The 26,252-nt window shown below is 37.0% G+C and overlaps 5 protein-coding genes and 1 pseudogene across 10 annotated transcripts; 5 read left to right on the plus strand and 1 right to left on the minus strand.

Moving 5' to 3' along the window:
* Positions 1 to 3,069: 3,069 nt before the first annotated feature.
* LOC113346976 (galactinol synthase 1-like) lies at positions 3,070 to 5,065 on the plus strand. The gene is made up of 4 exons (XM_026590542.1): positions 3,070 to 3,514; positions 3,754 to 4,077; positions 4,181 to 4,315; positions 4,431 to 5,065. The coding sequence occupies exons 1-4, from the start codon at positions 3,179 to 3,181 to the stop codon at positions 4,674 to 4,676; spliced, it is 1,041 nt and encodes a 346-aa protein (XP_026446327.1). The 5' UTR covers positions 3,070 to 3,178; the 3' UTR covers positions 4,677 to 5,065.
* Positions 5,066 to 5,224: 159 nt separating this feature from the next.
* On the minus strand, positions 5,225 to 8,522 carry LOC113346977. Its single transcript, XM_026590543.1, has 3 exons — positions 8,342 to 8,522; positions 8,154 to 8,225; positions 5,225 to 5,558 (listed from the first exon to the last, which is right to left on the minus strand). Exons 1-3 carry the CDS (start codon positions 8,474 to 8,476, stop codon positions 5,376 to 5,378), a joined length of 390 nt encoding a protein of 129 aa, XP_026446328.1. The 5' UTR covers positions 8,477 to 8,522; the 3' UTR covers positions 5,225 to 5,375.
* A 202-nt stretch (positions 8,523 to 8,724) lies between these two features.
* Positions 8,725 to 13,305, plus strand: LOC113346973 (YTH domain-containing family protein 1-like). 4 transcript variants are annotated; one of them, XM_026590536.1, is made up of 9 exons: positions 8,769 to 8,825; positions 9,740 to 9,802; positions 10,081 to 10,228; positions 10,315 to 10,388; positions 10,499 to 11,032; positions 11,571 to 11,577; positions 11,677 to 12,083; positions 12,253 to 12,465; positions 12,557 to 13,305. In XM_026590536.1, exons 1-9 carry the CDS (start codon positions 8,823 to 8,825, stop codon positions 12,920 to 12,922), a joined length of 1,815 nt encoding a protein of 604 aa, XP_026446321.1. In that variant the 5' UTR covers positions 8,769 to 8,822; the 3' UTR covers positions 12,923 to 13,305. The 4 variants fall into 4 exon arrangements, with proteins under 4 accessions (XP_026446320.1, XP_026446322.1, XP_026446323.1 ...); XM_026590535.1 differs by having other exon boundaries at positions 8,725 to 8,924; positions 11,571 to 12,083; XM_026590538.1 differs by having other exon boundaries at positions 8,756 to 8,825; positions 11,571 to 12,083.
* A 227-nt stretch (positions 13,306 to 13,532) lies between these two features.
* Positions 13,533 to 16,532, plus strand: LOC113346974 (GDSL esterase/lipase LIP-4-like). 3 transcript variants are annotated; one of them, XM_026590540.1, is made up of 5 exons: positions 13,533 to 13,905; positions 15,230 to 15,415; positions 15,528 to 15,685; positions 15,788 to 16,034; positions 16,113 to 16,532. In XM_026590540.1, the coding sequence occupies exons 1-5, from the start codon at positions 13,638 to 13,640 to the stop codon at positions 16,343 to 16,345; spliced, it is 1,092 nt and encodes a 363-aa protein (XP_026446325.1). In that variant the 5' UTR covers positions 13,533 to 13,637; the 3' UTR covers positions 16,346 to 16,532. The 3 variants fall into 3 exon arrangements, with proteins under 3 accessions (XP_026446325.1, XP_026446324.1, XP_026446326.1); XM_026590539.1 differs by having other exon boundaries at positions 13,546 to 13,905; positions 15,764 to 16,034; XM_026590541.1 differs by lacking the exon at positions 13,533 to 13,905 and adding an exon at positions 14,463 to 14,860 and having other exon boundaries at positions 15,764 to 16,034.
* Positions 16,533 to 16,672: 140 nt separating this feature from the next.
* LOC113346975 lies at positions 16,673 to 18,379 on the plus strand (annotated as a pseudogene).
* Positions 18,380 to 21,505: 3,126 nt separating this feature from the next.
* LOC113352984 (GDSL esterase/lipase At3g62280-like) lies at positions 21,506 to 23,243 on the plus strand. The gene is made up of 5 exons (XM_026596717.1): positions 21,506 to 21,767; positions 21,865 to 22,053; positions 22,139 to 22,302; positions 22,375 to 22,645; positions 22,764 to 23,243. Exons 1-5 carry the CDS (start codon positions 21,539 to 21,541, stop codon positions 22,994 to 22,996), a joined length of 1,086 nt encoding a protein of 361 aa, XP_026452502.1. The 5' UTR covers positions 21,506 to 21,538; the 3' UTR covers positions 22,997 to 23,243.
* The last annotated feature ends 3,009 nt before the right edge of the window (positions 23,244 to 26,252 follow it).

Here is a 26,252-nt window from a genome sequence, read left to right on the forward strand (position 1 = left end):
TTGAAAACTGTTTTAGATAGAATAATTGTTCCGAATCAATCAGCTTTTATTTCTAAACGGAAGATTATTCATAATATTGTTATTTCACATGAAATGTTACATTTCATGAATGCAAGTAAGACCAAATAAGGATATTTGGATATGAAGTTAGATTTATCAAAAACATTTGATAAAATGGAACGGCAGTTCATTGTGCATATGTTTAGGAATTTTGGCTTTGGCGAAAAGTGGTGTAATTTAATTTTTGATTGTATTTCAACAGAAAAATCTACAGTTCTGCTAAATGAAATTCAAGGTTTACAGTCCTTGTCTCCATATCTGTTCATTACATCTCTGGAGGGATTGTCTCGACTTTTCAACCATGCTGAACAGAATAAGACCTTCTCGGGTATGCGCATTAATAAAAACTGTCCAGTTATATCGCATTTGCTATTTGCGGATGATTGTTTTATATTCTGTAAAGCATACATCTCTGAAGTAAGGCAATTGATGAATATTTTGAATGTTTTTAGTAGATCTTCAAGTCAAAATATAAATTATCATAAATCAGGGGTTTTCTTTAGTAAAAAGGTTCATAAAAAACATATTAAGATCCTATCTAGAATGATGAGGGTTCAAAGGATATCAAAGGATGAGAAGTACTTGGGAACTCCTTTATTCTTTAATAGGCAAAGAGCTTTAAATTTTGAACCTGGAGAAGGCTTATAAGACTTTACATGGATGGAAAGCTAAGTTATTGTCTCAAGCGGGTCGTACTGCTGATTAATTCAACATTATCTGCTTTTCCAATATATCAGATGCAATGTTTTGAATTTCCCTCAGATGTGATTGACAAGTTTTATAACATACAAAGGGAATTCTGGTGGAAGAAAAGTAATCTTAAGAAAGCTTATTATCCGAAAGCTTGGTGTAGGATTTATACGCCAAAATCTTGTGGAGTTTTGGGTATACAAAATCCTCATAAAATGAATGTTTCTTTGTTAAGTAAGCTGGCTTGGAGATTATTGAATAATCTGAATGATATATAAGTTAGTCTCCTTAGGGGTAAATACTTTCCAATAAATCATCATTTCCATAAAAAAAATACTATAATGCTTCTTAGATATGGACTAGTATAACGAAAGGAATTGAATTCATAAAAGAAAATAGTATTTGGGAGGTTGGCAGTGGAAGGAATATTCAAACTGCAAAAAATAATTGGATTCCTGGGCAGGGTATCTTTAGGGATTGGCAAAATGAGGAGTTATTATATGTTTCAGATCTTATTGATATGCAAGGCAATTGGGATATACCTCTTATTGATTCGGTATTCCCAAGCAATATTGCATCTAGAATTAAATCAATCCATATAGGGGTAATAATCAGGATAAGCTCAGGTGGATGGAAAATAGAAATGGTGAGTTTACGACTAGGTCTGCGTATCGTATCTTATCGAATGAACATCATAATAACTCAGATAAGATATGGAATCAAATCTGTAAAATGAACTGCATTCCCAAGGTAACTCTGTTTACATGGAAAATGACTGCAGATGTGTTATCTCTGAGAGCAAAGATGAATTCAGTTTTAAAGCATGTTGATTCTCATTGCCTCTTATGTAATGCAAATGTGCCTGAAATTTCATTGTCCTTTTACTACAGCAGTGTGGTTTGGTCTGGGTATCCAAAAGCCAAGCTATGATTCAGATTTCTTTTCTGGGATAAGAAAGTGGTTTACGTCTGAACTTTGGGAATGGAAAGAAGTTTTTGCAGTCATTTGCTGGAAAATATATATGGAATCATAGAAATGATGTGAAGTTTAACAGGGCAAAGGAAAATCTAATACATTGTACTAAAGAGATTAGAAGATTTTTAAATGACTGGGAAAATAGCTCTGTCGGAACATTTTATAAACCAAGAAAGCCAAATAGGAACATGGTTAGCAATGGTAGTGAACATCACAATGAAAAGCATGAAAGTTTTATTGTTGATGCTTCTTATAATGAAGTTGATGGTTCATATGGAATTGGAATCATCTACCGGCGATACAATAAGATTACTGACATTCTGTCTTTTGCAGGATATACCACATGACCAAATGCAGCGGAAGGATTAGGGATCTATAAAGTTGTACAATGGGCAAGGGAGATAAGAGTGGATAATATCAAAATTATAACAGACTGTAAAGACGTGGTGAATTTTTTGGGCAACAAAACATCCTCTTATGACCGGAGAACGAAAACTATTTTGAAGGATGTGTTATTATATGTGGGTAATAATAACTTTGAATGTAACTATGTAATAGATGTTATAATGGGGAGGCGGACAATTTAACAAAATGGAGTCGTGTTAAAAAGAAATGCTTTCTAGGCTGCAGTAGTTTAAGCTTGAAACCTATAATTGTCGAAGATATTGTAAAGGGGCATAACATTTTCTTGTACAGCCGTTAGTGTTTAATAAAATCTTATGTTTGTTGAAAAGAAAAAAATTTGCTAGATTTTCATAGTGGAATCTAATTGCCCACCGACGAAACTTTGCAAATCCGTTTATCAACTGTTTGCCATTGGATTACGCTTTACTGCCAGAGTCGACCCCACCTCAGTATTGCAACATTAGGCGAGCAACACGTCTAAAATTGTGCCATGTAGACCTGATGACATGAATAACTCCCTATCAGACTTGTCGACAGACCAAAGGGAAGAGTATCACCATGACCCACTTGAGTGACACGTACTATTTACACCTCATTTGAATGATATTTAAATATTTAAAGGGTATTTATGGAAAAAGATATGTTTACGTGTCCTGATTTGGGCAATTTTGAAAAACACACATGACAATCTTCTAGGCTCTCTAGCTCGTTCCATTGCCCTCTCTCAGTCTTTTCTCATTAATAACTCGAGAAATTTCCAGTTGACACGTTACCACCGTTAGATTAAATACTTACTACACATGTCATTAGATTACCCGAGATTATCGGAATTAATAATATTTTAATTTTTTATGAGCACTTGGACTCGCATCTCTTTCAAATTCAAAAGCTTATTTAAGCACCACCCCACATATCAGTTTCCTACACCAAAGCTTAAAAACAAAAACAATTCACTCTCAAAGATTTCAACTTACCTCTTATCAAAAAACTCTTATCTCAAAAACTTCTTTTTACTCTTTTTCCCTCTCAACACTTACTTGATCATATCATGGCACCACAACTCATACCAAGAACCCTAGCCAATGCTGGGCTTAAATCATCAAAACAAGCAACTTTACATAGTAGAGCTTATGTTACGTTTTTAGCTGGTAATAAAGATTATGTTAAAGGTGTTGTAGGATTAGCAAAAGGTTTAAGAAAAGTGAAAACTGCGTATCCATTAGTTGTTGCAGTTTTACCTGATGTACCTCAAGAGCATCGTGACTTACTCGAGCAACAAGGTTGTATTGTCCGTGAGATTGAACCTGTTTATCCACCTGAAAATCAGACTCAGTTTGCTATGGCTTATTATGTCATCAACTACTCTAAGTTGCGTATTTGGGAGGTAACTTTTGATTTATTTAATGAATTTGATTAGTCAGTTTCTTTTAACGATTCTTTATTCAGAATTTTCGCATAAATAATCCTGTGAGGATCTTTGCTGCCACGTGGAAGCTTGAATACATGCAGTGGTCGTTTTTTTTTTTTGTTTCTAGGTTCTGGATATTTCTAAGCTGTGCAGGTTTTTTTACCTAAATGCCCTCTGTTTATGTAGTTATCTGATAATGGTACGTTTATTTGTAGTTTGTGGAGTACAGCAAGATGATATACTTGGATGGAGATATCCAAGTCTTTGAAAACATTGATCATCTCTTTGATCTTCCAGATGGTTACTTCTATGCTGTAAAGGATTGCTTCTGTGAGAAAACTTGGAGTCACACTCCTCAGTACAAGATTGGATACTGCCAACAATGCCCTGATAGGGTCAAGTGGCCTGCAGCTGAGATGGGCGCGCCTCCGGCTCTCTACTTCAACGCTGGAATGTTCCTTTTTGAACCCAACCTATGTACTTACGATGACCTGCTAAAGCAGCTCAAAATCTCCCCTACAACTCCTTTTGCTGAGCAGGTAAATCTAAGACAATGTTAAAAATATCAAGGGTAACTAACCGATCTTGATTTGCTTAAGCTAACCATTTTTCTCATGTTTTATTTGGCGGGGAAATTTGCAGGACTTTTTGAACATTTACTTTCGGGATATCTACAAACCCATTCCTCTAGTGTACAATCTGGTATTAGCTATGTTATGGCGTCACCCTGAGAATGTGGAGCTTGACAAGGTCAAAGTCGTGCACTACTGTGCTGCGGTGCGTGTTGTTTCATTTCGTTAACATTGATGTTTCTGTTCACTTTGATTTTCACTTGGTTGAATATTTGCTCAGTGTTGCTTCATGATGTATTTACATATGATTTTGATAATAGGGATCAAAGCCGTGGAGGTACACTGGAGAGGAAGAGAATATGCAACGAGAAGACATTAAGATGCTGGTAAAGAAGTGGTGGGATATATACAACGATGAGTCTTTAGATTACAAGATGCCTGTCAAGAAGGGAGGAGAGATTGAAAACCCCAGTGATACGGTTGAATCTGGCAACTTTCAGTTGTTCCTCTCTGTTTTGTCCGAGGCTGCTGGAGTCAAGTACATCAAGGCTCCATCGGCAGCTTAGCAGTGTGTGGCTGTATATAAATTGTATAGTACATCTCGTGTTCAGATTTATACAGTCGCGGGGTTATAATTAATATATGTTTACATACGCACATTTCGTCTCGCCTTATATGGTCGAGGGCTCAAGCTGTTCGACTGTGGAAGTGGCGAACTTTGCTTTTTGTTTCATCTTTTTCTACTAGGTGGCACATCTTACTGAAATGGATGTGTTGCTGTATTGCTTGCTAGGCTGACATGCCCTGGCGTGTTTGAGTTTCCTTTTGCACTTGCATGCACTTTGGAGAAAGTGCCCCATTTTGTGTTTAAATTGAATGTGCAAGGAGATACAGGTCTGTAGCTCTTTTTCAATGTTGAGACTTGATAGGTTAATGTTAATGTTTATGTTTATTATGCTGTGGCAAGTATACTACCTCGACCCTTTTCAGATAATCAGATAATTGTTGGTCTTTTTAGTTCTTTCTCAGCACTCTTCGAGTGATTGTTGGTCTAAGTAGTTGTTGGTCTTTTAGATCGCTGGTGGCCATATGACTGATCTTCCGTATCCCAATCTGAAAACGAAATACATTGCCCTGTATTTAATTTCATAAAGATATTTTTCACTCAATTTAAGATAAGAATAATGGCAAGTACCATACAGAATCTGATTCAACGTACACAACGGTCACAATGGATTATGTAAAAGGTACAGGATAACCAAATTTTACTGCGCATCCAAAGTTGAATCAGCCAGAAAACTACAACTGAACTGGCCTCCCGACAGAGTCAATTTCTCAGCTTTAACAACGGCATCCAAAGGGAGAGGAATGTAAGTACGGGATGGGCCATAGAAATGAGGGAAGTAGTTGGTACTATCAACAGATTCATAAACCAATCCATCCCCGAGCTGCATCAAAACAAGGAGAATAAACAACTGTCCTAGAATCATGATTTCAATCATCATGCTCATCACATATGAAGTAGGCAGCTTCACAAACCAGACTAGATAAAGTAATACAACTTGTTATGTGACAATCAATTCGAATAGAGATACCCCTCATATGAATAGAAAGGAGGAAACAACCTATCTGATACACATGCAGTATATGGAAACCGAAATACAAATCCCATATCTGAGGCAGTCAGGACCTTAAAAAGTGGTTGAAACGAGTTCAGCCACTTAACGAGTCAAAGGAGCTGTAATTTTATTTTATTTTGTAAATCAATGACTAAAGACATCACTTTATTTGGTGAATCAGTAGTTCTCATCTCCTAGACCTCAGTCTGGGTTCTTACTATCTTTCATTAGATCGCTATAAAAGATTAGAACTACCACTACTCAGTTACATTCTGTACAAAATAAATGTGTCTGAATCTTGTGAGTAGATTCTCTTCTCTTGCATGGGTTACTCTCCCTCCAAGAACAAAACAATTTCAACATAAAACATGTCAGTTGCATTTACCTTTACAAATCATCTGAATAGTGACTATTTTGTCAAGGATACCGACGCCATCATAGCTACAACTACTCGGAAGACTTAAGTCTGAATTCCAGAGAGAGTCTACAACAGACTCAAATAGTCTCCCTTTTTGTTCTCCTCCATCTTATTTTACGGATTGTTATACTATTCAAATTCCAAAACAATACTTATCCAATGTGTAGCCTAGTCCAATTATATACAGCGAAGAGTTTTTCTCCAACAAAAGCGTGGAATTACAATTGCAATACAAGTCTTGTTTTGGTATCAGCCAGATAATTCTTTAACCACACATCTTCCAACTCTTCTTCAATATGGCAACTTCAACAACTTCATATTAATCATCTCATCAATGTCTAACTATCTTCTGCGCACAACACAGTTCAAACCCCTCCTCAGAAAAGGATACAAACTCCAAGAATACGTCAAAACACCCTACTTAAGCCCCCATGTGCCTTGCCAAATTCAGATAATGGGAAATCCAAAGTTCACCAAATTGGAAGAACAAGACCAGATCCTCCTAGGGTGGCTGTTATTCTCCCTCACAGAGAGTGTTATGTCTCGTATTGTGGGATTGTCATCATTACAAGAAGTATGACAGGCACTAACAAATCAATGCAAGAAGCATTTCAGAAAGCTAAACAAATTTTTAATGCACTCGCAGCTTCAGGAAACCCCATTGCTAAAAATGATTTGCAACACTCAATTCTATGTGGAGTAGATAAAGCTTATGATATATCCTGAGAATTGCAGCATAAGCTTTATGTATTCCACCTAGAACTGCTTGCTACAAATAATTTTCAGTGGTCGGGTTTCCTGAAGCTGCGAACGCACCAAAATTGTGTTTAGCTCTTGAAAATTATTCTTGCATTGATTTGTCACCTTTGCAAAGATTGTGAATGTGAAGTTTTCTTCAGAGATGCATTTGATGAGCTCGTGTTTGGGTACAAATCGTGTTTCTAGTGTCTGCCATACTTATTGTGATAACGACAATAACACAACACAAGACATGACACTTTCTGTGTGGGAAGATAACAACCAGCCAAGGAGGATATGGTTTGCTCTTCTCATTTGGTAAACTCGCGATTAATATCATCAGAGTTTGGATAGGTACGTGGGGGGTTGGGTAGGGTTCCACCAATGTAACCTTGCAGTTCATATCTTTTTCGAAGGGGTTTGGACAACAAAAGATAGTTTGAGTCAACTGAGTTTGACATTAGTTAGGTGATTCATATGAAGTTGTTGAAAAGTTGAAGTTGAAGCTGTCATATTGGAGAAGAAAAAGAAGAACAGGAAGGATGCGTGTTTAAACAATCGTCTGGCTGATATCAAAACAAGATTTGCATTGCAGCTGTAAAATATGTTGGAGAGTTAATGAGGAGACTATGTCAGTTGGATTTAGACTCTTTCTTGTCTTCAGACTTATTAGTCTTCTGGGTAGTTGTAGTTCTGTTGACAGCGATTACCTGCAATACAAGTCTTGTTTTACTTTCAGATATATAAGTATCAAGCCCAAATGCCTGAACCATTCTCCGCCAAGCTTAAAAGCTTTGAAATTTGTGTATCACTAAATATTTGACTGGTTGAATGCCTATAATGGAGATCTCAAAATCATATAAGAAAGCTAGAGTGTTTGTTCAATAAATCTAGTAATTTCCTCGCTGTAACTTATATCCACTTGGAAGTAAAGATGTAAGTAAGAATCATAGGATCAAGTTGGACCTAATCTAGAGCTTCTACTGCATTGGAATTAGATTATTTTGAGGACATAAGGCCCATAATTCGAGACTCGAGAAGAATCATGCCAATAATTCCAAAACTTGAAGGGCATTTCCTAACTACCACCAAAGGTTCTAGTTATATATATTTCGTAATAAGTTTGTCTCTTGGGTTGAGAATTAATCATTTAATCCTAAAAACTAATCAAGTGACCTAATGAAATTTTTAATACTGTCAAAGTTATGCAGATAAACAGAAATTCAGTGGATCTTCAACAAAATTAAGAGTGCAGTTAGAAATATGACCTTCTTAGAATCAATTTGTAGCAAGTAGAGATCTTCCCTTCCTTTGAAAAAATTCTCTAATGTTGACTTCACCTATACGAAATTTGATAAAATCAATTATCAGTATATACCATTTGAACCAAATTAGGATCAAAGACCATGAATTCAGTAGTTAAAAAATCATCAAGAAAGATATTGGGGAAGGAAACCTGATTGAGTTTGCTGAGGTGAAAACAAGCAGTAGACTTATCAATTTCTCCACCAAAAGTAGACCCATTCTTTTGCAGTTCATCCCATTCTTCTTTGGTGCTGATTCTGTAAACGAATTCTGGGGTTTCACCCATTTCTCTCAGCTCCACCGCAGCACAAAAAATCAATGACTGGTGAGTGGTGATGATATAAAAGGATCTTATAAATGGGCCATCACTGAAAGGCCCAGTGGTCTAATTTGCGCGTCAGCGTTTACGTCAACGTCGTTGAATCGTGGGGGTGAAGGAAACATAAAAAATAAAGTGGCAATTTTAGGTAATTAAAAAGGGGTTTATGGGTATTTATGGTAATAATTGCGGAATATACAACGCTCTTTTAAACACTTGATATTTGGAATCTCTTTTTATTTTCTTCTCTCTATTCTTCTTATTTGTTCTACAAATTTCTAGGGTTAGGGTTTTTCCTTCTACAAAGACAAAAATGGTGCGTATATTTGATTCGTTTCTCAAGGGATTTTCCTTATTTTTCTAATTTTCATGCTCCAGAACATGCATATGGCCTGAATTTAGGTCTATTTTACTGGTACTCTTCTCAAACCTTTTCTTCACTTGCTGTTTAATTTAAATTCTGGGTTTTCCTTATTCAAATTCCCCAAATTGAGGGTTTATTGATAGAAGGTACTACTTGGGGAAAAATATTTTTCTTTTAATTGAGTTGTTTATTGGGTTGTATGATTGTGTTGGTTTTATTTGAATGAGAAGATACATGGTGGTTGAGTTTCTATAATCTCTTGGAAGGATTCTAGGTTTGGGTCTTTTTTGACCTAAACATCTTATGCTTTGGGGTATAATTTTATTTATTTGATTAATTATGACTATGGCTATGATATTCTGGTATCAATCTTTATAATAAGCTTTTTTCTCCAAGGGTTGGAAATTTTCTTCCGTTGATTTTTCTTGTGTGGCCCGCTAAGTTTTTTCTTATTTCTTAGGTTTTTTCCTTAAGATATATTAGTGGCATGTTTTTTTGAAGTAGCAATTGGTGTATTTGAGCTGTTTGATTGCTCGATACTTCTATCAACCAGTCAACTGTTGGCTCTTTTTGTATTGAAGCTCAAAATGTTTCTCTTTACAACCTTTTGGCTTGTATATATGGATGTCTGTAGGTCTACCTGATTCCAAACTGTTGGCAATAACTACCACTCTCCACCACCTCACAGACACATACGCATTATCATGACCACACAAATCACTGTGTAAAATTCTGTGAACGTTCTTTCTTTTATTGGAGAGCCTTATATAAGGCTTGCGTTTGTTGTGTATGTAAATTTGTAACATGGAAGCTTGAATAATGTATGATTGATTTTATTTCTCTGTATCTTATATTGTTTCGTGCAGGGTGGTAATCCCGTTATGGAAAAAGTTGATGGTTCTGACTATGGAACTGTAGAAACACATCTGGTACTTTTCTTAATATGACCAATGGCCATCGTGATATTGCTCCAGTTGATGTGACCTTGCTACTAGACTTGAATTGTGAATTATAAATCGTATTACAGTTCTTGCATACAATGACTCATAGAAACTGTATATAAAACACATTCCAGCTTAAACTTCATTTGGTCTTCAGTTTTCTGATTAAATTTTTTAAGTGCTTTAATTCTCATTTGTTGTGGATCATTTCGGATTGAGTCAAGGTGGAATACTAAATATATTTACATCTTATCCTTGAATTTCAGATACAAGGTAGTGAGGCTAGTCCATTTGTAGTTGCAGCTCAACCTCTCGAACAAGCAGAAGCCATGGGCAATGATGGCACCCCGAAATTCATACTTGATCAGGGCCTATACTATTCTCCTACTAATTACTATGGATATTACTGTACAGGTATAAATTTCTGTTATCATTTTAATCTCTAAATCTGGTACTCCTTGCTGGCTATATACTGAATCGATATAATTGTGTATTGTCAGGATTTGATTCACCTAGCGAATGGGATGACCACCCTAGGTTTTTTGGAATAGATGGTCAAGATCTCCATATTGCAGTGAGTAAAATTTTCAATTTCAATCTTGTAAACAAAATATACTCCTTTATATTTAAACAGTCAGCATGTTTTTCTAATGTTTCCTTTTCTCTCGCTTTATCCCGATGCAGGGTTTACAGACTGAAAATTTGCCTTTTGTATACTACACTCCTACTTCGCCTACTTATGAATTTGCACAATCACCGTACAATCCATACAATCCTTACATTCCTGGTGCTTACATGGGAGTTGACGGCTCATATGTAGGCTCACAAACTTATTACCCTGGATCTGCTTATCAGTACCCCACCTCGTCATCTGCCTATTACCCTCTTGTTCTTCAACCAGGTGCTGATGGCGTTCCAAATAGTTCCTCGGATCCCCATTCCTTAAATGCTGGTGCATCAATTATTAATGGGCCATATGGAGCAGGGTTGAAAGAGAACACTTCATTCATGCCTGTCAGTACAACTAGAGCACCATTGAGGCCAGCTGCAGCAGATGGAAGAGCAGAAGCCATGGACAATGGTCTCAATATGTCACAGCCATACTCTAAAAGGTCAGAGGGGTCTAAATCTAGTGCCACTCTGGCTAAGCGCCCTACAGCCATCCAAACTGTTGCATCTGGTACTGTTTCTCATTCAGCTTTACCACACATTGCTCAGGTATGCCTTCTGTCTGGTTCAACTTATTGCATGTTTCTTTCCTGCTTCTGTCCTGACTGAAATACATATAAACAAGTGCCTAAGTTGAGAGAATATACCTTGATATACATGCATATGCTCCCTTCAATTCCAATGCAGCATCTTTTTTTGTTGTAGTTTTAATGGGTGCTGCCGAGTGGGTATTTGTGTGGACTTGAAAACTTCAAGAATTTCTTTCATTGATTTCCTTGATTGATGATAGAACTCCATGTATCCCATTAGCTGGGGTGAGTCGGATGAGTAGAATGTGTCCTCATGTAAGTTCTATCTAGAATAATGTAGGCTGTTAAAAAAATCTCTCATACGATTGTCCCTAATGTAAATAAAGGGATCTCTGAAATGTAGGCTCACATTTTGAATTGCTTAGTTTCTCTTTCATAAGGTTGTCCCTAATGTAAATAAAGGGATCTCTGAAATGTAGGCTCACATTTTGAATTGCTTGGTTTCTGACCGGATGCTCGATTCTTAACTCCGTGCACTTTGTTTCTCATGCTTTCAGAGCCCAGGTACTTCAGCCTCTACTCAAGTAGCTAATCAAATTCCGCGTGGTGTTTCATCTACTTTTAACTCAACAAAAGCTGTTGTGTCTGTGAATGGATTATCAGACTTCGGATCAAATGCTCGCGGATGGGGTGTAGTGGATAAGTTCAAGCCAAGGTTTCATTATGGTGGGGATTTGAAATATGGAAATGGAAACACTGATCTCTTGGGTGAACAGAATAGGGGGCCTAGGACGAATAGGTTAAAAAACCAAGGGGTGTCATCCATTTCACAGGGTGACATCATTATCAGTGCTGATAATTATAATCGAGAAGATTTCTCTGTTAACTACGTCGATGCCAAGTTCTTTGTTATCAAATCTTATAGTGAAGATGATGTGCATAAGAGTATCAAGTATAACGTGTGGTCAAGCACTCCTAATGGAAACAAGAGGTTGGAGAATGCTTATGAAGATGCACAGAAAATATCAGCTGGGAAGCCAAGTGGATGCCCAATATTCCTATTCTTCTCTGTAAGTTTTCTGTCATCATTTGGGATACTGCATTTACCATCATTTTGGTTTGTTTCTATTTCTACATTTGGCAAACAAACAAATAGTGTATTTGCACATTTTCTATTTACTTTCTAGTTGTACAACTGTTTATGCTTTAAGTTTTGCTGAGGAAAGAATTTTGATGCAGGTCAATGCAAGCGGGCAGTTTTGTGGTGTTGCAGAGATGACAGGTCCTGTTGATTTTAACAAAGACATGAATTTCTGGCAGCAAGACAAATGGAGCGGTAGTTTCCCTGTGAAGTGGCACTTTATAAAGGATGTTCCGAACACTAACTTTCGACATATTATATTAGAGAACAATGAAAATAAGCCAGTCACAAATAGCAGAGATACTCAAGAGGTAATCTTTTGCCTTTATTTTTGGTTTATTATTTAATGTTTCTGATCGTCTTGAAATTGTTGCTAACATGCTTAGTGCTTGCATCAAGCAGATACATCACAAGCCAGGAATTGACATGCTGAATATCTTTAAGAACTATTTGGCAAAGACATCTCTACTTGATGACTTCATGTACTACGAAGAGCGTCAGAAAATCATGCAGGAAGAGAAAAAAAGGTATCTTGGTAAAACCTATGACAATTCATCCTTTATGCCGGCAGTGGTACCTCCTACTCAACTAAATGGTGTGGTCGATCAACGACCTAGTTTGAATGATCTGTCTAAGCCTGATATCGGTCAATCGAACAGTGCCAAGGATGAAGCTGAAAATAATTTGGTTGGCGATGAGAAGGAAATTGTCTTAAAGTTTGGTTCTCTTAATATTGATCTGAAGAAGCAAGGGGAAGCTAGACCGTGAACGGCAGCTGTTATAGGTAGTGCATGGATATTATGGTTCTTTTGGGTACGGGGAGATACTTTAGTGTAGCGGCTGGTTGTAAGATTACCCCATTGTTTTTCCCTTTCTTTGTCATGGGTCCTTTGAACCTGTTCTTTCAAGTTTCATCATTAGATTAGAAAATACAGAAATTTATCGTGTACTTTCTGTCTGGGCTTTTCATTGTTATCTTTCGAGAAGCAAGTAAAGTCTGGGATTGTGGCTGTGTTGCACATAATATTTAAAGAAACCCTACTCGGTACTCACCACTAGATATGCACATGAAAGCTGATACCAAGATGGTCTACCAGATTTGCAGTTTACTCCGAAGATAAAACAGAAGAGTAGTAATTTTCTTTTTCTTATTTTTTCTCTCTCGTTTTTTCCGGTAATTCTTTTCTTCTTTCTTTTTATTTCCCTTGGTGGGTTTAGATTTTGTTCCATTCAGGATATTGGTCCAATGAAAGAAATCTATTGTAACAACTGAATAAATGCACTTTGTCCCGAGTGGATAGCAAGAGAATAAATCCACTGACTTGATGAGTGTTGTCTGTGCAAGAAATATGCCACCACTTCGCTCCATGTGATATGATATGGAGAGGCTTTGTCTTTTTTCCTGAAAAAGAGAAATAAAAGATGCAAGCTTAATACATTTGGACCAAATACAGAATCAGCAAAAAAAAAATCTGAGAGGAAAATGAAGAGAGCTGATCCTTTATCTCTTGAATCCTTCCGCACTCATGGTTTTCTTGTGTTGATCATCATAATTGGTCTCTATGTGGACCTTGTGAAGTCACAGTGCACCAATCACCCTGTCATTTTCAATTTCGGTGACTCCAATTCTGACACTGGCGGAATCTCAGCCGGGCTTGGGTTCACCTTTGGACCACCTCATGGTCGCGCATTCTTTCCCCCACCGAATGGTGGTCGGTTATCTGATGGACGTCTAGTGATCGATTTTCTCTGTAAGTTCACAAATTTCCCTTTCACTTTTAGTGCCTTCCCATCTCTTCAGCTTTTTCTAATTCGATGGACTCATGACTTCATCTTCCGTGCATGTTAAGGTTCATTTTGTTCAGTGATGGGGAATTTCAAGTCATTAGATCTGTCCGACTACGGCATGTAATTACTATATGTGAAAATGATGTCGGTCGTGATGTTACAGGCTTGTCAAAAAAACATTACAGGTCTATTATCATGATCTTGTATAGATCCATCTGTGGTGGTACCCCGTCGGTCCTTACAGTTGAAGTGTATTCAATAACTAGTGATGGCTGTAGTCTATAGTGTTAACTTATAACGCTGGTGCAGCCATATAATAATAAGAAAAAGAAAATCCAAATCTTTAAAGTGAATTTTCACTGGTTTCCCCAATCATAACACTGTTATAACGTACTAAAGACAGGTTGTATGTACCCGTCCCGTGTGAAGTTGGCACCACAAGGCTGTACAGCCCCATGTTTTATGCAGACCAATTGTCCCCATCTGAATTTACTTCACCTATATATTGCAGCATACCACTTGGTCCTATTAATGCATGTGTCTCTTTTAGGAATTCTTCTGTCTTCATATTTTTGGTTTAAGATACCACGAATTTGACCATCCAAGAACCTCTCTCTCTCTCTCACACACACACAGAGGAACATGAACTAGTGTCATCTCACTATACTAGCACTGGTATAATGAAGATCTTTGCAATTCTTCTTCTTCTTTCTCCTCTTTTTCTTTTGGGTGTCCTGGTTGTCGAGTCCCAGTGCACAAAAAACCCAGTTATTTTCAACTTTGGGGACTCCAATTCGGACACTGGTGGCTTATCTGCTGGAACTGGATCCATTTTTGGACCACCTAATGGCAGGGCATTCTTTCACTCTTCCACTGGTGGTCGATTATCTGACGGTCGCCTAGTTATCGATTTTCTCTGTAAGTATATATTTAGTATAAAAGACACACCAATTTCCGATTGGTTCTCCCTCGCTCGTCACCCATCCCCTTGCTTTCTTTTAGATCTAACACACAATTCTCTAAAAGAATATCTGTGGCCTAACCAGGCTTTCAGTAGTCTCTCTGTTCAGCTCAACTGGAGCTGTCATTACTTATAAACGTCCTTATCCTTGTTTAATGACGACCGGGCTTTGGTTGTGTCAGCTTAATTGGTGCGCTAGTAGTGGTTAAGTACTACACATTTAATTTAACAGTTGGGGCTAGACTACTTCAGAACCGTGACTATCTAATCCACTATGAGCTACTGAAATTGAACTAACAAGTACTATCTTTTTTCATATTTGGCAGGTGAACACATTCATACAAGCTATTTGACACCATACTTGCAATCTTTGGATCCAAATTTTAGTAACGGAGCAAATTTTGCGATTAGTGGCGCATCCACTCTACCTGAATACGTTCCCTTCTCTTTAGATGTTCAAATCCTTCAGTTTCGCAGATTCCGGTCTCTCTCTATTGAACTTGTATCTCGAGGTGTGCTATCTACCCATGTTTCTATTGGTTCCCTTGGGTGCATTCTGTGTCGGATATTTGTAAAATGTCTATCAGGCACAATTTCTTCTAAACTCAGAAACATTTGATGCAGGTAAGAAAGGTTTTGTGAACAAACGAGGGTTTGAAAACGCGCTATACACTTTCGATATCGGGCAAAATGACCTTTCTGGTGCATTCGGATACTTATCGTACAACCAAGTAGTCCAGAGAATTCCATTATTCATTGCTGAAATCAAATCTGCTATTTGGGTTAGTATTTCTGTAATTGTACTTCAACTTAGTACTCTGATGTCTTCATAGGTGACATTGGTAATCTTCTCTCTGTAGTCTATATATCAAAATGGTGGAAAGAATTTCTGGATACATAATACTGGTCCATTGGGATGTTTGCCTCAAAGACTCTCTTCAACAAATCATAGTTCGGCAGATCTTGACCAACATGGATGCCTTCGAACACTTAATGACGCTGCGAAAGCCTTTAATGAAAAATTGCACGCCCTTTGCGAAGAGTTAAGATCCGCAATGAAGAATGCAACTATTGTCTATACGGATATCTTTGCCATCAAATATGATCTCATAGCCAACTCTGCAAAATATGGTTACAAGTTTTTACCTTGGCTCTTAAAACTCTATTTTCATCCGTGTGCAGTCACTGAGTTTTTCTGTGACGGTGTAGGTTTCAAGAATCCATTAATGGCATGCTGTGGATATGGAGGGCCACCTTACAACGTGAACAATAAGGTTGGATGTGGTCAAACTGGTTACAACGTGTGCGCACAAGGAACACAATGCATCAGCTGGGATGGTGTTCATTACACCGAAGCTGCCAATTCATTTGTTGCATCCAGAATATTATCTACAAATTACTCTACACCGAAACTCAAATGGGATTATTTCTGTAATACCTGATCTTCACTATATAATTCATCAACTACTCAAATAAGCAAGACCATGAGAATCTGGTTCCAAGTTTAGAACCAAATATATGGAGTATTTGGTCGTACAGTTTTGTACTGTTAATGCATTTTATATATAAATGAAGATAGACAGCAAAACACTTGGAACACATGAGCTTGTAAAATAAGTGATCAAGACAGAGCAAAGTCGACCAAATTAGCTGATAGTTAAATGCGTAAGATTTCAACTTGAATGGAAGCTTTAAAAAACAACAACTTGGCAATTTCACAAACTCCAATACCGAATAGTTTTAAGTATGCAACTGATAATCTTATCGACTTGGCATTAAAAAATCCATGGAAATTGGCGTGAACATGGTTCACCCATTCTGATGAGCTTATAAAGAAAACTGTGTGTGTGAATAAATGATACAGTTAGAAGTCACTGATAAGGTAGTAGTAATAAGACAAGATGAGGTCTTCTTCTACTCTGCTGTATGTGTCTCTCTGTATTTTCTTTCTTCTATTTCCCAACCATTCCCAATCAAAAGCAATCTACAGGAAAAAATCATCACCTATTCTGATTAACTTCGGAGATTCCAACTCGGATACTGGAGGAGTACTTGCTGGCACCGGTCTCCCTATAGGATTGCCCCATTTTCCACAGGGGTACCGGCCGGTTAGGCAATGGACGCCTAATTATCGATTTCCTCTGTAAGTATCAAGTTCTTGTCCATCTGTTCTTCTTGATTTGAGATCTCAATCTTATTAATTAAAGTTTGATCAATTATTCTGTGTGTATTGTACAATTATATTTTATGTGCAGGCGAAAGTTTAAACCTGAGGCTTCTGAGCCCATATTTGGACTCCCTGGAACCAAATTTCAAAAGCGGAGTCAATTTCGCAGTTACCGGTGGCATGACCTTACCCCAATTTGTCCCATTTGTGTTGGGTGTACAAGTTCGGCAGTTTGTCCGTTTCAGAAATCGCTCACTCGAACTCATTGCACAAGGTACATTGCTCAATTGACCATAAATCATTTTTAATCCGGGATATAGTTTGAATCTGGCTTTTAATCAATGGCATCTTCCATATAGGTTCGAAAGGTCTGATAGATGAACATGGGTATCGCAATGCGCTTTACATGATTGACATTGGACAAAATGATCTCTTAGTTGCTCTATATGCGTCAAACTTAACCGCGAAACCGGTGCTTGAAAAAATTCCATCGTTTCTTGCAGAAATCAAATTAGCAGTTCAGGTAAATCTCAAGAACAATACATAAATATGAAATTAGTCAGGCCAGAAATATTTTATCTGATTTTGAGTTTGAATTGCAGAATCTTTACAAGTATGGAGCCAGGAAATTTTGGATACACAACACTGGACCATTAGGTTGCGCTCCGAAAGAGCTTGCGCTTCATCCTCACAATGACACCGATCTTGACCGGATCGGGTGTTTTAAGGTTCACAACGATTTGGCAAAAGCTTTTAACAAGGGATTGAAGGCTATATGCAAGGAATTACGATCAACGTATAAGGATGCAACCATTGTCTACGTTGATATATATAAAATCAAATACAATCTTTTCGCGAATTACAAAAGTTATGGTTTTACGAAACCACACAAGGCATGTTGCGGGTATGGTGGAGAGCCAAACAACTATAATGTCAAAGCAACATGTGGGCAACCTGGCTACAACATGTGCGAGAATGTTTCACAAGCTATAGTGTGGGATGGAGTTCACTACACTGAAGCTGCTAATCAAGTGGTCGCGTCACAGATTCTAACCACAAAGTTTTCCATACCTAAGATATTTCTGGATTCATTTTGGAGCATTTGACTCTTTAAATTTCGAATCGTCTTTTCAGTTCGGTTTTGCTTAAAAGTTGCCAGTTTTCTGAGTGTCACTGGTACAAGTTGGCACTTCTACCGGAAGGCACTGTATCAAATTTGTAAGCTCAGTATCACCTAGTAGTATAATTCCGCTTCTCTTTTCTTTGGACCGAAAGGAATATGACGGTCCATCCATTCCGAAAGGCCCGGCCCCTACTTAATCTACAAGTCAGGAGTATCGACCTAGCAGCGCTGTAGATAGTGTCAAAATACGGAAACTGGCCCTTCCTACCTCTTTGCTATAAACCCATACGTACCTATACTTTCACTACTAGGCAAAACATCAAGGGAGTTTCAGCTCGTAAAAAACTCTAGACCTAGAATTCATATCCCGCCAAGTAAGATTTGATGGGGAATCTAGACAGTATCCCAGTAGATATTATTGTAGACATTCTCGAGCATTTAGACATTGATTCAGTAATCGAATACGGATTAGTATCCAGAAGCTGGAATTATCTAGCTTATCATCGTCTTCGCGATTATCGTAAGCTTTTGTTTTCTTTATAGAATGTACTTTTATTCTTAATAATGCAAGGAATTGCTTGTTTTTCGCGTTGGTAGTCAAAGAAACTCAGGTGGAGTTGGAGCAGAAGGTGAAGGAATTTAAACTGAGGAGATTTTATCTCTTCAAAGAAGTTAAGGTAATCAGCCCCTAGCTAATTAATCATTCCTTAGGGTTTCTAGAGTTTTATACTCAAGTTTGTATTCGTTTTCAGAAAATTATGGAATTCGTCAAGCAAGCATTACCAATGCACACAAGAATTCTGGTGGGCCCTTCGGTAGGAATATGTTATTTTCGCAAGTAGTTATTGTAATATGATGGGAAAAATATGGTTTGGTCTTGTTTTAGGTGGGTCCATGTCAGTTTAATCCTTTGGTCAAACGCTTTTACTGTTTGGTCCATAATTATTTAAAAATATTAAATGGATAAAAGTACCCTTCTGTGTTAATTTCTACTTATTTTTTTTGTACCAGTTCATTCGTCAAAATGAACTCTTGTTAATTTCTACTTATTTTCTTAGAAATCACCTATATAAACCAGAATTCATTCTAGAAATGAACTCCATATAAAAACCTAAAAAATACAGAGTTCATTCCAGAAAATGAACTCCATATAAAAACCTACAAAAAACAGAGTTCCGTCCAGAAATGAACTCCATATAAAAACCTAAAAAAACAGAGTTCCTTCCAGAAATGAACTCCATATAAAAACCTAAAAAAACATAGTTCATTCCAGAAATGAACACCATATAAAACCTAAAGAAACCAGAGTTCATTCTAGAAATGAACTCCATATAAAAACCTAAAAAAAAACAGAGTTCATTCCAGAAATGAACTCCATATAAAAACCTAACTTCATCTTCGTCTTCATCATTCTTCAACACCAGCAAAAAAAAATCAAATTCAAGATCTTCAACACGAGCAGCAAACATCAAAAAATCAAAAATCGGCACCAATAAAACAGACGAAAAAACATATACAACAATCATCTTCATCTTCTTCATCATCAACAACACTCATCTTCATCGTTTACATCATCAGTAGAGAAGAAAAAAATCCTAAAACTCATTTTCTTCAACAATAGCAGCAGATGAGTTCGTTGTAAATCGTTTTCATCATATACAACCGCAGCAACAACAAAATAAACATGATTTTCACCTTCGAATCACCATTGTTACAATAGCAGGAAGAAAAAGAAAGAAAAGAAAGTGGAGACGCCATTGTTAGCTTCTAGCAGGAAAAAAAACACAAGAAAAGGAAAGAGAAATTCTAGATCTGAAAATATAGGAGAGAGAAAGTAAATCTGAGAATGATTTATTCTCTCTTACTTTTTGACTATATATATGGTATTTATCAAAAAGGGTATTTCTGCCACTATAAGATGACATTTACATCATCCATGACATCATCGTAGGACAAAACTATAATTTTTAAGACCAAACTATAATTTATATTATGAAATAGGACCAAACAGAATTGACTAGGTCAATTGGACTAGCCTCTCTCTAATATATTATTTGTAAGACCAATTGATATATCCTACTAATATGATTTGCTGATGAAATTGTACTGACCAGTTGTTGATTTGCTTTGTGCAGAACTCGGAAAGCTCCTGCATCTTAAAAAGATGGCAGATACAGGTGTGGAATGTTGTACGGTTTATTTGGACAAAAAGAGACTAGCAATTAAAATTCTTGCAATGAAACGGAGAGGTGAAAGGGTTGTTGCAATGGAACGGTTAAGTGAAAGGTGCAATTGCTTAACATAGAAAACTCCTTATGTTTGATAACATGTATCTTCATCCCATTCAAGCTTTATGTTACATGGCAATATTTTCATCATAAATGTTGTATGTGCAGGAAAATTTACTTACTCGAGAAGCTACGGCAGAGCCGACTACTTGTTCAACATTAGGTAAATTTCTTTTGGATGTCTCCTTGTCAACTGAATCCTTCCAACTAAACACCAGAACTGAACATAAACTAGATTTTGATGATTTACATGTATCAAGAAGTCGGCTGCATTTTATTGTATGTGCTTATCAATGTGCCATCTTTTAGATTAAGCCTGATACAAATTATTTTGCTTCACACACTTATTGCAAATTATTTTGATACAAATTATTTCATCTCATCAATGAGACACATTTTGATACATTTTGGTTTTCACGTTCGTCTTCTTGGGTATTGATGCGAGAAGAGTTACTCTCAGTAACACAACTGTGGCTCTTGAGGTATGGCATCTCCCGGGCCAATGCCCCCCTAGTGTCTGATTGCAAGTTGAGTTTTTTAAACATCCACTTGCCGCAAAACTCCAATAAATGAGAGTATAAGCTAAAGTGACAGTCAGACGATTCTTGCTGTTTTTGTACGGTATTTCTGTTAATATGATTTTTATAATTGCAGCTCTGAGTTCCGTTGCATACAATTTCCGTAATCTCCACCATTAAAACACTCTCATCTAATCTGCACCGTATATATCCAAGTCAAATGAATCCAGGGAACCAGTACCATGTGATTTAGTGAATATAAATCATAAGTTCACAACTAAAATATAAGCAAATTAACTAAAAGTCATCTATGAGGTCTAATCATATGAAAGATACATGTCAGCTGGCTTCAACTTGACACAACGTTTCCAAGAGATTAACACCAAAACCCAATTAATTAGGCTCTTAATTAATGATGAATGTAATTAATAATATCATTTAACCATTAAATATACTTTTCCAATATTTGATGCTATAAGGATATCTGATATAATGAGTAGAAGTCACTGCTCAGTTCTAAAGCAGCAAGAAGCTTAGAAATGACTTCTTTTACAGTCTTGTGTGTTTTTCTCTGTATTTTCTTTGTTCAGTTTCATCACACTTTGCAAGCAACACCACCCATTTTATTCAGTTTTGGAGGTACGGGCGCAGATACAGGTGGATATGTCCCTGCCTCTGGTGTCTATATCGGTATGCCCCATGGTAGTACATTCTTCCGCAAGGGCACCGGTCGGTTTGGTGATGGACGCCTAATTATCGACTTCCTTTGTAAGTACCCTTTCGATCATAATCATCACATTTTCTTTTCAAGATCTTAGTCTTACTGATTATATTTTGACCATTATATGGTATTGTATTTATACAGGTGAAAGTTTGAAGGTCAAGTACTTGAGCCCATTTTTGGAGTCATTGGCACCAGATTTTCAAAGTGGTGCAAATTTCGCCATCACGGGTTCAAAAACCACCATGGATATATGGGCACCCTTTTCACTAGACGTACAAGTTAAACAGTTCTTTCATTTTCAACTCCGTTCACTCCAACTCCTCTCAGAAGGTAGAGCTCACAACAAATTATGCGCAGTTCATTTTTTTAGTCAACAAACTTAATATTTTTGAAAATACTTCTTCTTCCCATGTAGGTCACAAAGATATGACCACTGAAACTGGATTCAGCAATGCGCTTTACATGATTGACATCGGACAAAACGATCTTTTAGATGCCTTATATCTATCAAACTTAACTGCACCTCCAGTACTCCAAAAGATTCCAGCAATGCTTGCAGAAATCAAATTAGCCGTTCAGGTACTTGTCATGATCCAGAGTGGTAATGCATAAATATTTGGCTCTTATCTGACTTTTGATTTGAAAATGTAGAATCTTTATAAAACTGGTGCCAAGAAGTTTTGGATACACAACACCGGGCCACTAGGTTGTGTCCCGAGAGAGCTTGCTCGTCACCCTCATAACAACACGGATCTTGATGCAATTGGATGTTATAAGGTTCACAATGATGTGTCCGTAGCTTTTAATAAAGGATTAAAGGCTCTTTGTGAAGAACTGAGATCAACATTTACAGATGCAGCCATTGTCTATGTTGATATATATAGAATCAAATTCGACCTTTTTGCCAGATACAAAAGATATGGTAAGCAGCTGCATACACAGTGTAGAAAAAATTTCGTTTCTTGAAAACTTGAATATGCTAATAATGTCATGGATTATATTTCTAATGGCATATTTTATTTTATTTTCTGTTCGTTTAGGTTTTATCAAACCACATAAGGCTTGTTGTGGGTATGGGGGTGAACCAAACAATTACAACAAGAAGGCAACATGTGGCCAACCTGGCTACACAATCTGCAACGATGTAACACAAGCTATAAGTTGGGATGGATTTCACTACACCGAGGCGGCTAACCGTATAGTTGCCTCACAAATCCTTTCTAAAAAATTTTCCACGCCACCTATAACCTTGGCTTCATTTTGGAGTTCTTGATTCTCTTTTATTTTATCAACAAAAAAACGATGAACGGGTCATGTGAGATTGATAATTTCAGGTCTATTAAATATGGATTGGGGTTTAAACATGCATATCAAGGAAAAATATGTAGTGGCATCAGCTTCACATTTAGTCTTTTCAAACCTAATTCAAACTTTCTTTGTTTAAGTGTGTAAAACGATGTTTCTCCAAAAGTTGTAATCGTTAAAATTTCATAAATGAGCATTATGAGTGGTTCACAACATCTCACTGCGACTAGACTTCACATTTGTTTCGTACAAAGAATCGTCATTCTGGTAAGTCAGAGAGAAAAAAACCGGATCTAATCAATCCCTTGGTAAAAAAGGTCATCATCCTGCTCGGAGAGAACAAATTGATCGTAAAGAAATCCAGAAGTCACACGCACCCATGTACTCTTGCGTTCCATACATTATATTTGTGATTCGAAAGACTTGTTTGTTGTATAAGAGCTGGGGTATGTGATTCCTTTCAAAATTGATAAGAGACCATGTGAAGGAGTGTGTTTCCTATTATGAGAAGGAGAGTGCAGGTGAGTATTTTTAGGAGAGAGACAAAAAACGGTATATTGAAAAAACTAAAAAATTGTCTTGGGAAGCAAATGATTAGCCGCTCATCAAGTAAATATCAAGGAAATTCTTTTTCATCAACTTGCCTTTATTCCCAAGAGGCATATGAGTAGCCGTTTGGGTTACTTTGTTTCCACATGGAAAATGATTAGCCTCTTAGTCTTCAATTTTGAGATTAATGAGTGGTTTGTATACTTTGGGCGAAAGAATATCTCTTCCTTACCCATAATAGTACCAAATTTGATCTTGTTTTCCGGACTTTCTTTTTAATGAATATTTTCATTTTATAGACCTTAGTCAAATGACATCTTTTACTTATTTAAAGTGACAATGAACTCTTTATTTCATTTCAAATGTATGTGAAAGTTAATAAACAACACCAAGATTTGGAAAGTCAATTTCATCTTAACGTATTCTCTGGATAGTCTTACTGAATTCCAGTTATGAAAGTGAAAAAATGATTTTTAAATCTAGCAAAACCTCACTTCTGTTGGTTAAACTTCAACATAGAAGTCACTAACAAGCTGGTTAGGACAAGATTAGGAAATTGATGCAATCTTAAGGGAATTAGAAGTCATCTAATTCTAAGAAAAGGAAAGACATGTAATAAGATAATAGGATTAGGAAAAGGAATTCATATTTCTATATATATATGATCACCAAAGTTGTGGTTGATCATATGAGCATGATTAGAGCTTGTGTTTAGTTTTGAGAGATTTTCTAAACATCAATAAAGAGAGTTGTCTTTATATAAGCTAAGTTTCATCTTGCAGTTGCCATTAATTGGTATCAGAGCTTGTTTCTGAGCCATGGAAAACGAAACCACCATTGTGGGTGCAAAACAGTTCACGCCACCATCAATACAAGTTCCAATCCTCAACGCCACAAACTACACAGTATGGGCCATGAGAATGAAGGTACTGATGAAAATCTACAAAGTTTGGGAAACAATTGATCCTGGTACATTGGACCCAGACAAAAACAATGTTGCCATTGGATTACTCTTTCAAGCAATACCAGAATGTCTTGTTCTACAAGTTGGTGAACAGGAAACTTCAAAGAAAATTTGGGATGCAATAAAGGCACGTAATCTCGGAGCTGATCGAGTTAAAGAAGCCCGTCTGCAAACCTTAATGTCTGAATTTGAAAGAGTGAAGATGAAAGACACTGATACTATTGATAGCTTTGCAGGAAAGCTATCAGAGATAGCCTCAAAAGCTGCGTCACTTGGACAATCCATTGATGAAGATAAACTGGTAAAAAAGTTTCACAATAGTTTACCAAGATCCAAGTATATTCATATCATAGCTTCTCTCGAACAAGTCTTAGATTTAAAGAAGACTAGCTATGAAGATATAATTGGAAGATTGAAAGCATATGAAGAAAAAATCCTTGATGAAGAAAACAATGGAGAAACTCAAGGAAAACTCTTGTACACAAACTCTTACCAACAAAACTCTGCGACAAGAGGAAGAGGTCGTGGAAGAGGTGGTAGAGGAAACAGAGGCCGAGGAAGGGGAGGAAGGTTTAACTCACAAGATAGAACAACAAGTCAGAATGATCAAAACCAAGGGAAAGAAAAGAAGGATAGATCAAACATTATTTGTTACAGATGTGATAAACCATGACACTTCTCCTCTGTATGCCCTGAAAGAATACAAAAGGTGGAAGAAACAAACAAAAATGAAACAAGGGAAGCAGATACAGCTCTTTTCATGTACGAAGTTGTCTTCTTAAACGAAGGAAACTAATACCAAAGAACTACGAATCAAAGGATGGAGAAGAAGGAATCTGGTATTTAGATAATGGAGCCAACAATCACATGACTGGTAAGAGACACTACTTTTCTGAATTCAATGAGAAAATCAAAGGACAAGTGAAGTTTGGGGATGGATCTTCTGTATAAATTGAAGGGAAAGGATCAATTCTATTTCAGAGCAAGACCGGAGAACAGAAGCTTGTCACAAACATCTACTTCATCCCAAACTTACAAAGCAACATTTTAAGTTTAGGACAAGCTACAGAAGTTGGATGTGATGTTAGAATGCGACAAGATTATCTAACAGTTCATGACCCAAGTGGAAGACTTTTAGTTAGAGTCTCACGCTCACAGAATAGACTCTACAAGACAAGTCTCATGATTGGAAGGTCATTGTGTCTGAATATGAGACTGAAAGATCAGACATGGAAGTGGCACGCAAGGTTAGGACACATAAGTTTCATAACCTTAAAAACTATGTCTCAGAACAAGATGGTTCTAGGGCTACCACAACAAAACGGAGTGGTGGAGAGGAGAAACAGGACTCTAATGGAGATGACAAGAAGTTCTTTAAAGGCTATGCAGGTACCTAATTATCTATGGGGAGAAGATGTACGACACTCTACATACCTAATAAACAGGATACCTACGAAAGCTCTGAAAGACATGACTCCATATGAAAGTTTGCGAAAGAGAAAACCAAACATAGATCATTTAAGAGTGTTTGGTTGCAAAGCATACGCCAAAGTTGATTCTACAACTCTTAAGAAACTGGATGATCGATCTCAGACTCTTGTGCATCTAGGAATTGAGCCTGGATCCAAAGCTTACAGATTATTCAATCCAACAACGAAAAGAGTAATAGTGAGTCGAGATGTGGTATTCGATGAAAAAGCAAACTGGAACT

This window comes from Papaver somniferum, chromosome 2, assembly GCF_003573695.1.
Source record: "Papaver somniferum cultivar HN1 chromosome 2, ASM357369v1, whole genome shotgun sequence".
Taxonomy (NCBI): domain Eukaryota; kingdom Viridiplantae; phylum Streptophyta; class Magnoliopsida; order Ranunculales; family Papaveraceae; genus Papaver; species Papaver somniferum.

Bases quoted from the DNA above. Each gene is read 5' to 3' on its own strand.
- LOC113346976 (XM_026590542.1), top strand. From the start codon at position 3,179: ATGGCACCACAACTCATACCAAGAACCCTAGCCAATGCTGGGCTTAAA. The intron at 4,078-4,180 runs GTAAATCTAAGA...GGAAATTTGCAG, and splicing joins CAACTCCTTTTGCTGAGCAG to GACTTTTTGAACATTTACTT. The intron at 4,316-4,430 runs GTGCGTGTTGTT...TTTTGATAATAG, and splicing joins TCGTGCACTACTGTGCTGCG to GGATCAAAGCCGTGGAGGTA.
- LOC113346977 (XM_026590543.1), bottom strand. From the start codon at position 8,476: ATGGGTGAAACCCCAGAATTCGTTTACAGAATCAGCACCAAAGAAGAA. The intron at 8,226-8,341 runs GTTTCCTTCCCC...AATTTCGTATAG, and splicing joins ACCTCAGCAAACTCAATCAG to GTGAAGTCAACATTAGAGAA. The intron at 5,559-8,153 runs GTCATATTTCTA...GTTTTGATGCAG, and splicing joins TACAAATTGATTCTAAGAAG to CTCGGGGATGGATTGGTTTA.
- LOC113346973 (XM_026590538.1), top strand. The intron at 9,803-10,080 runs GTACTTTTCTTA...CTTGAATTTCAG, and splicing joins GAACTGTAGAAACACATCTG to ATACAAGGTAGTGAGGCTAG. The intron at 10,229-10,314 runs GTATAAATTTCT...GTGTATTGTCAG, and splicing joins CTATGGATATTACTGTACAG to GATTTGATTCACCTAGCGAA.
- LOC113346974 (XM_026590539.1), top strand. From the start codon at position 13,638: ATGAAGAGAGCTGATCCTTTATCTCTTGAATCCTTCCGCACTCATGGT. The intron at 13,906-15,229 runs GTAAGTTCACAA...CATATTTGGCAG, and splicing joins TCTAGTGATCGATTTTCTCT to GTGAACACATTCATACAAGC. The intron at 15,416-15,527 runs GTGTGCTATCTA...CATTTGATGCAG, and splicing joins TATTGAACTTGTATCTCGAG to GTAAGAAAGGTTTTGTGAAC.
- LOC113352984 (XM_026596717.1), top strand. From the start codon at position 21,539: ATGACTTCTTTTACAGTCTTGTGTGTTTTTCTCTGTATTTTCTTTGTT. The intron at 22,054-22,138 runs GTAGAGCTCACA...CTTCCCATGTAG, and splicing joins ACTCCAACTCCTCTCAGAAG to GTCACAAAGATATGACCACT. The intron at 22,646-22,763 runs GTAAGCAGCTGC...CTGTTCGTTTAG, and splicing joins TGCCAGATACAAAAGATATG to GTTTTATCAAACCACATAAG.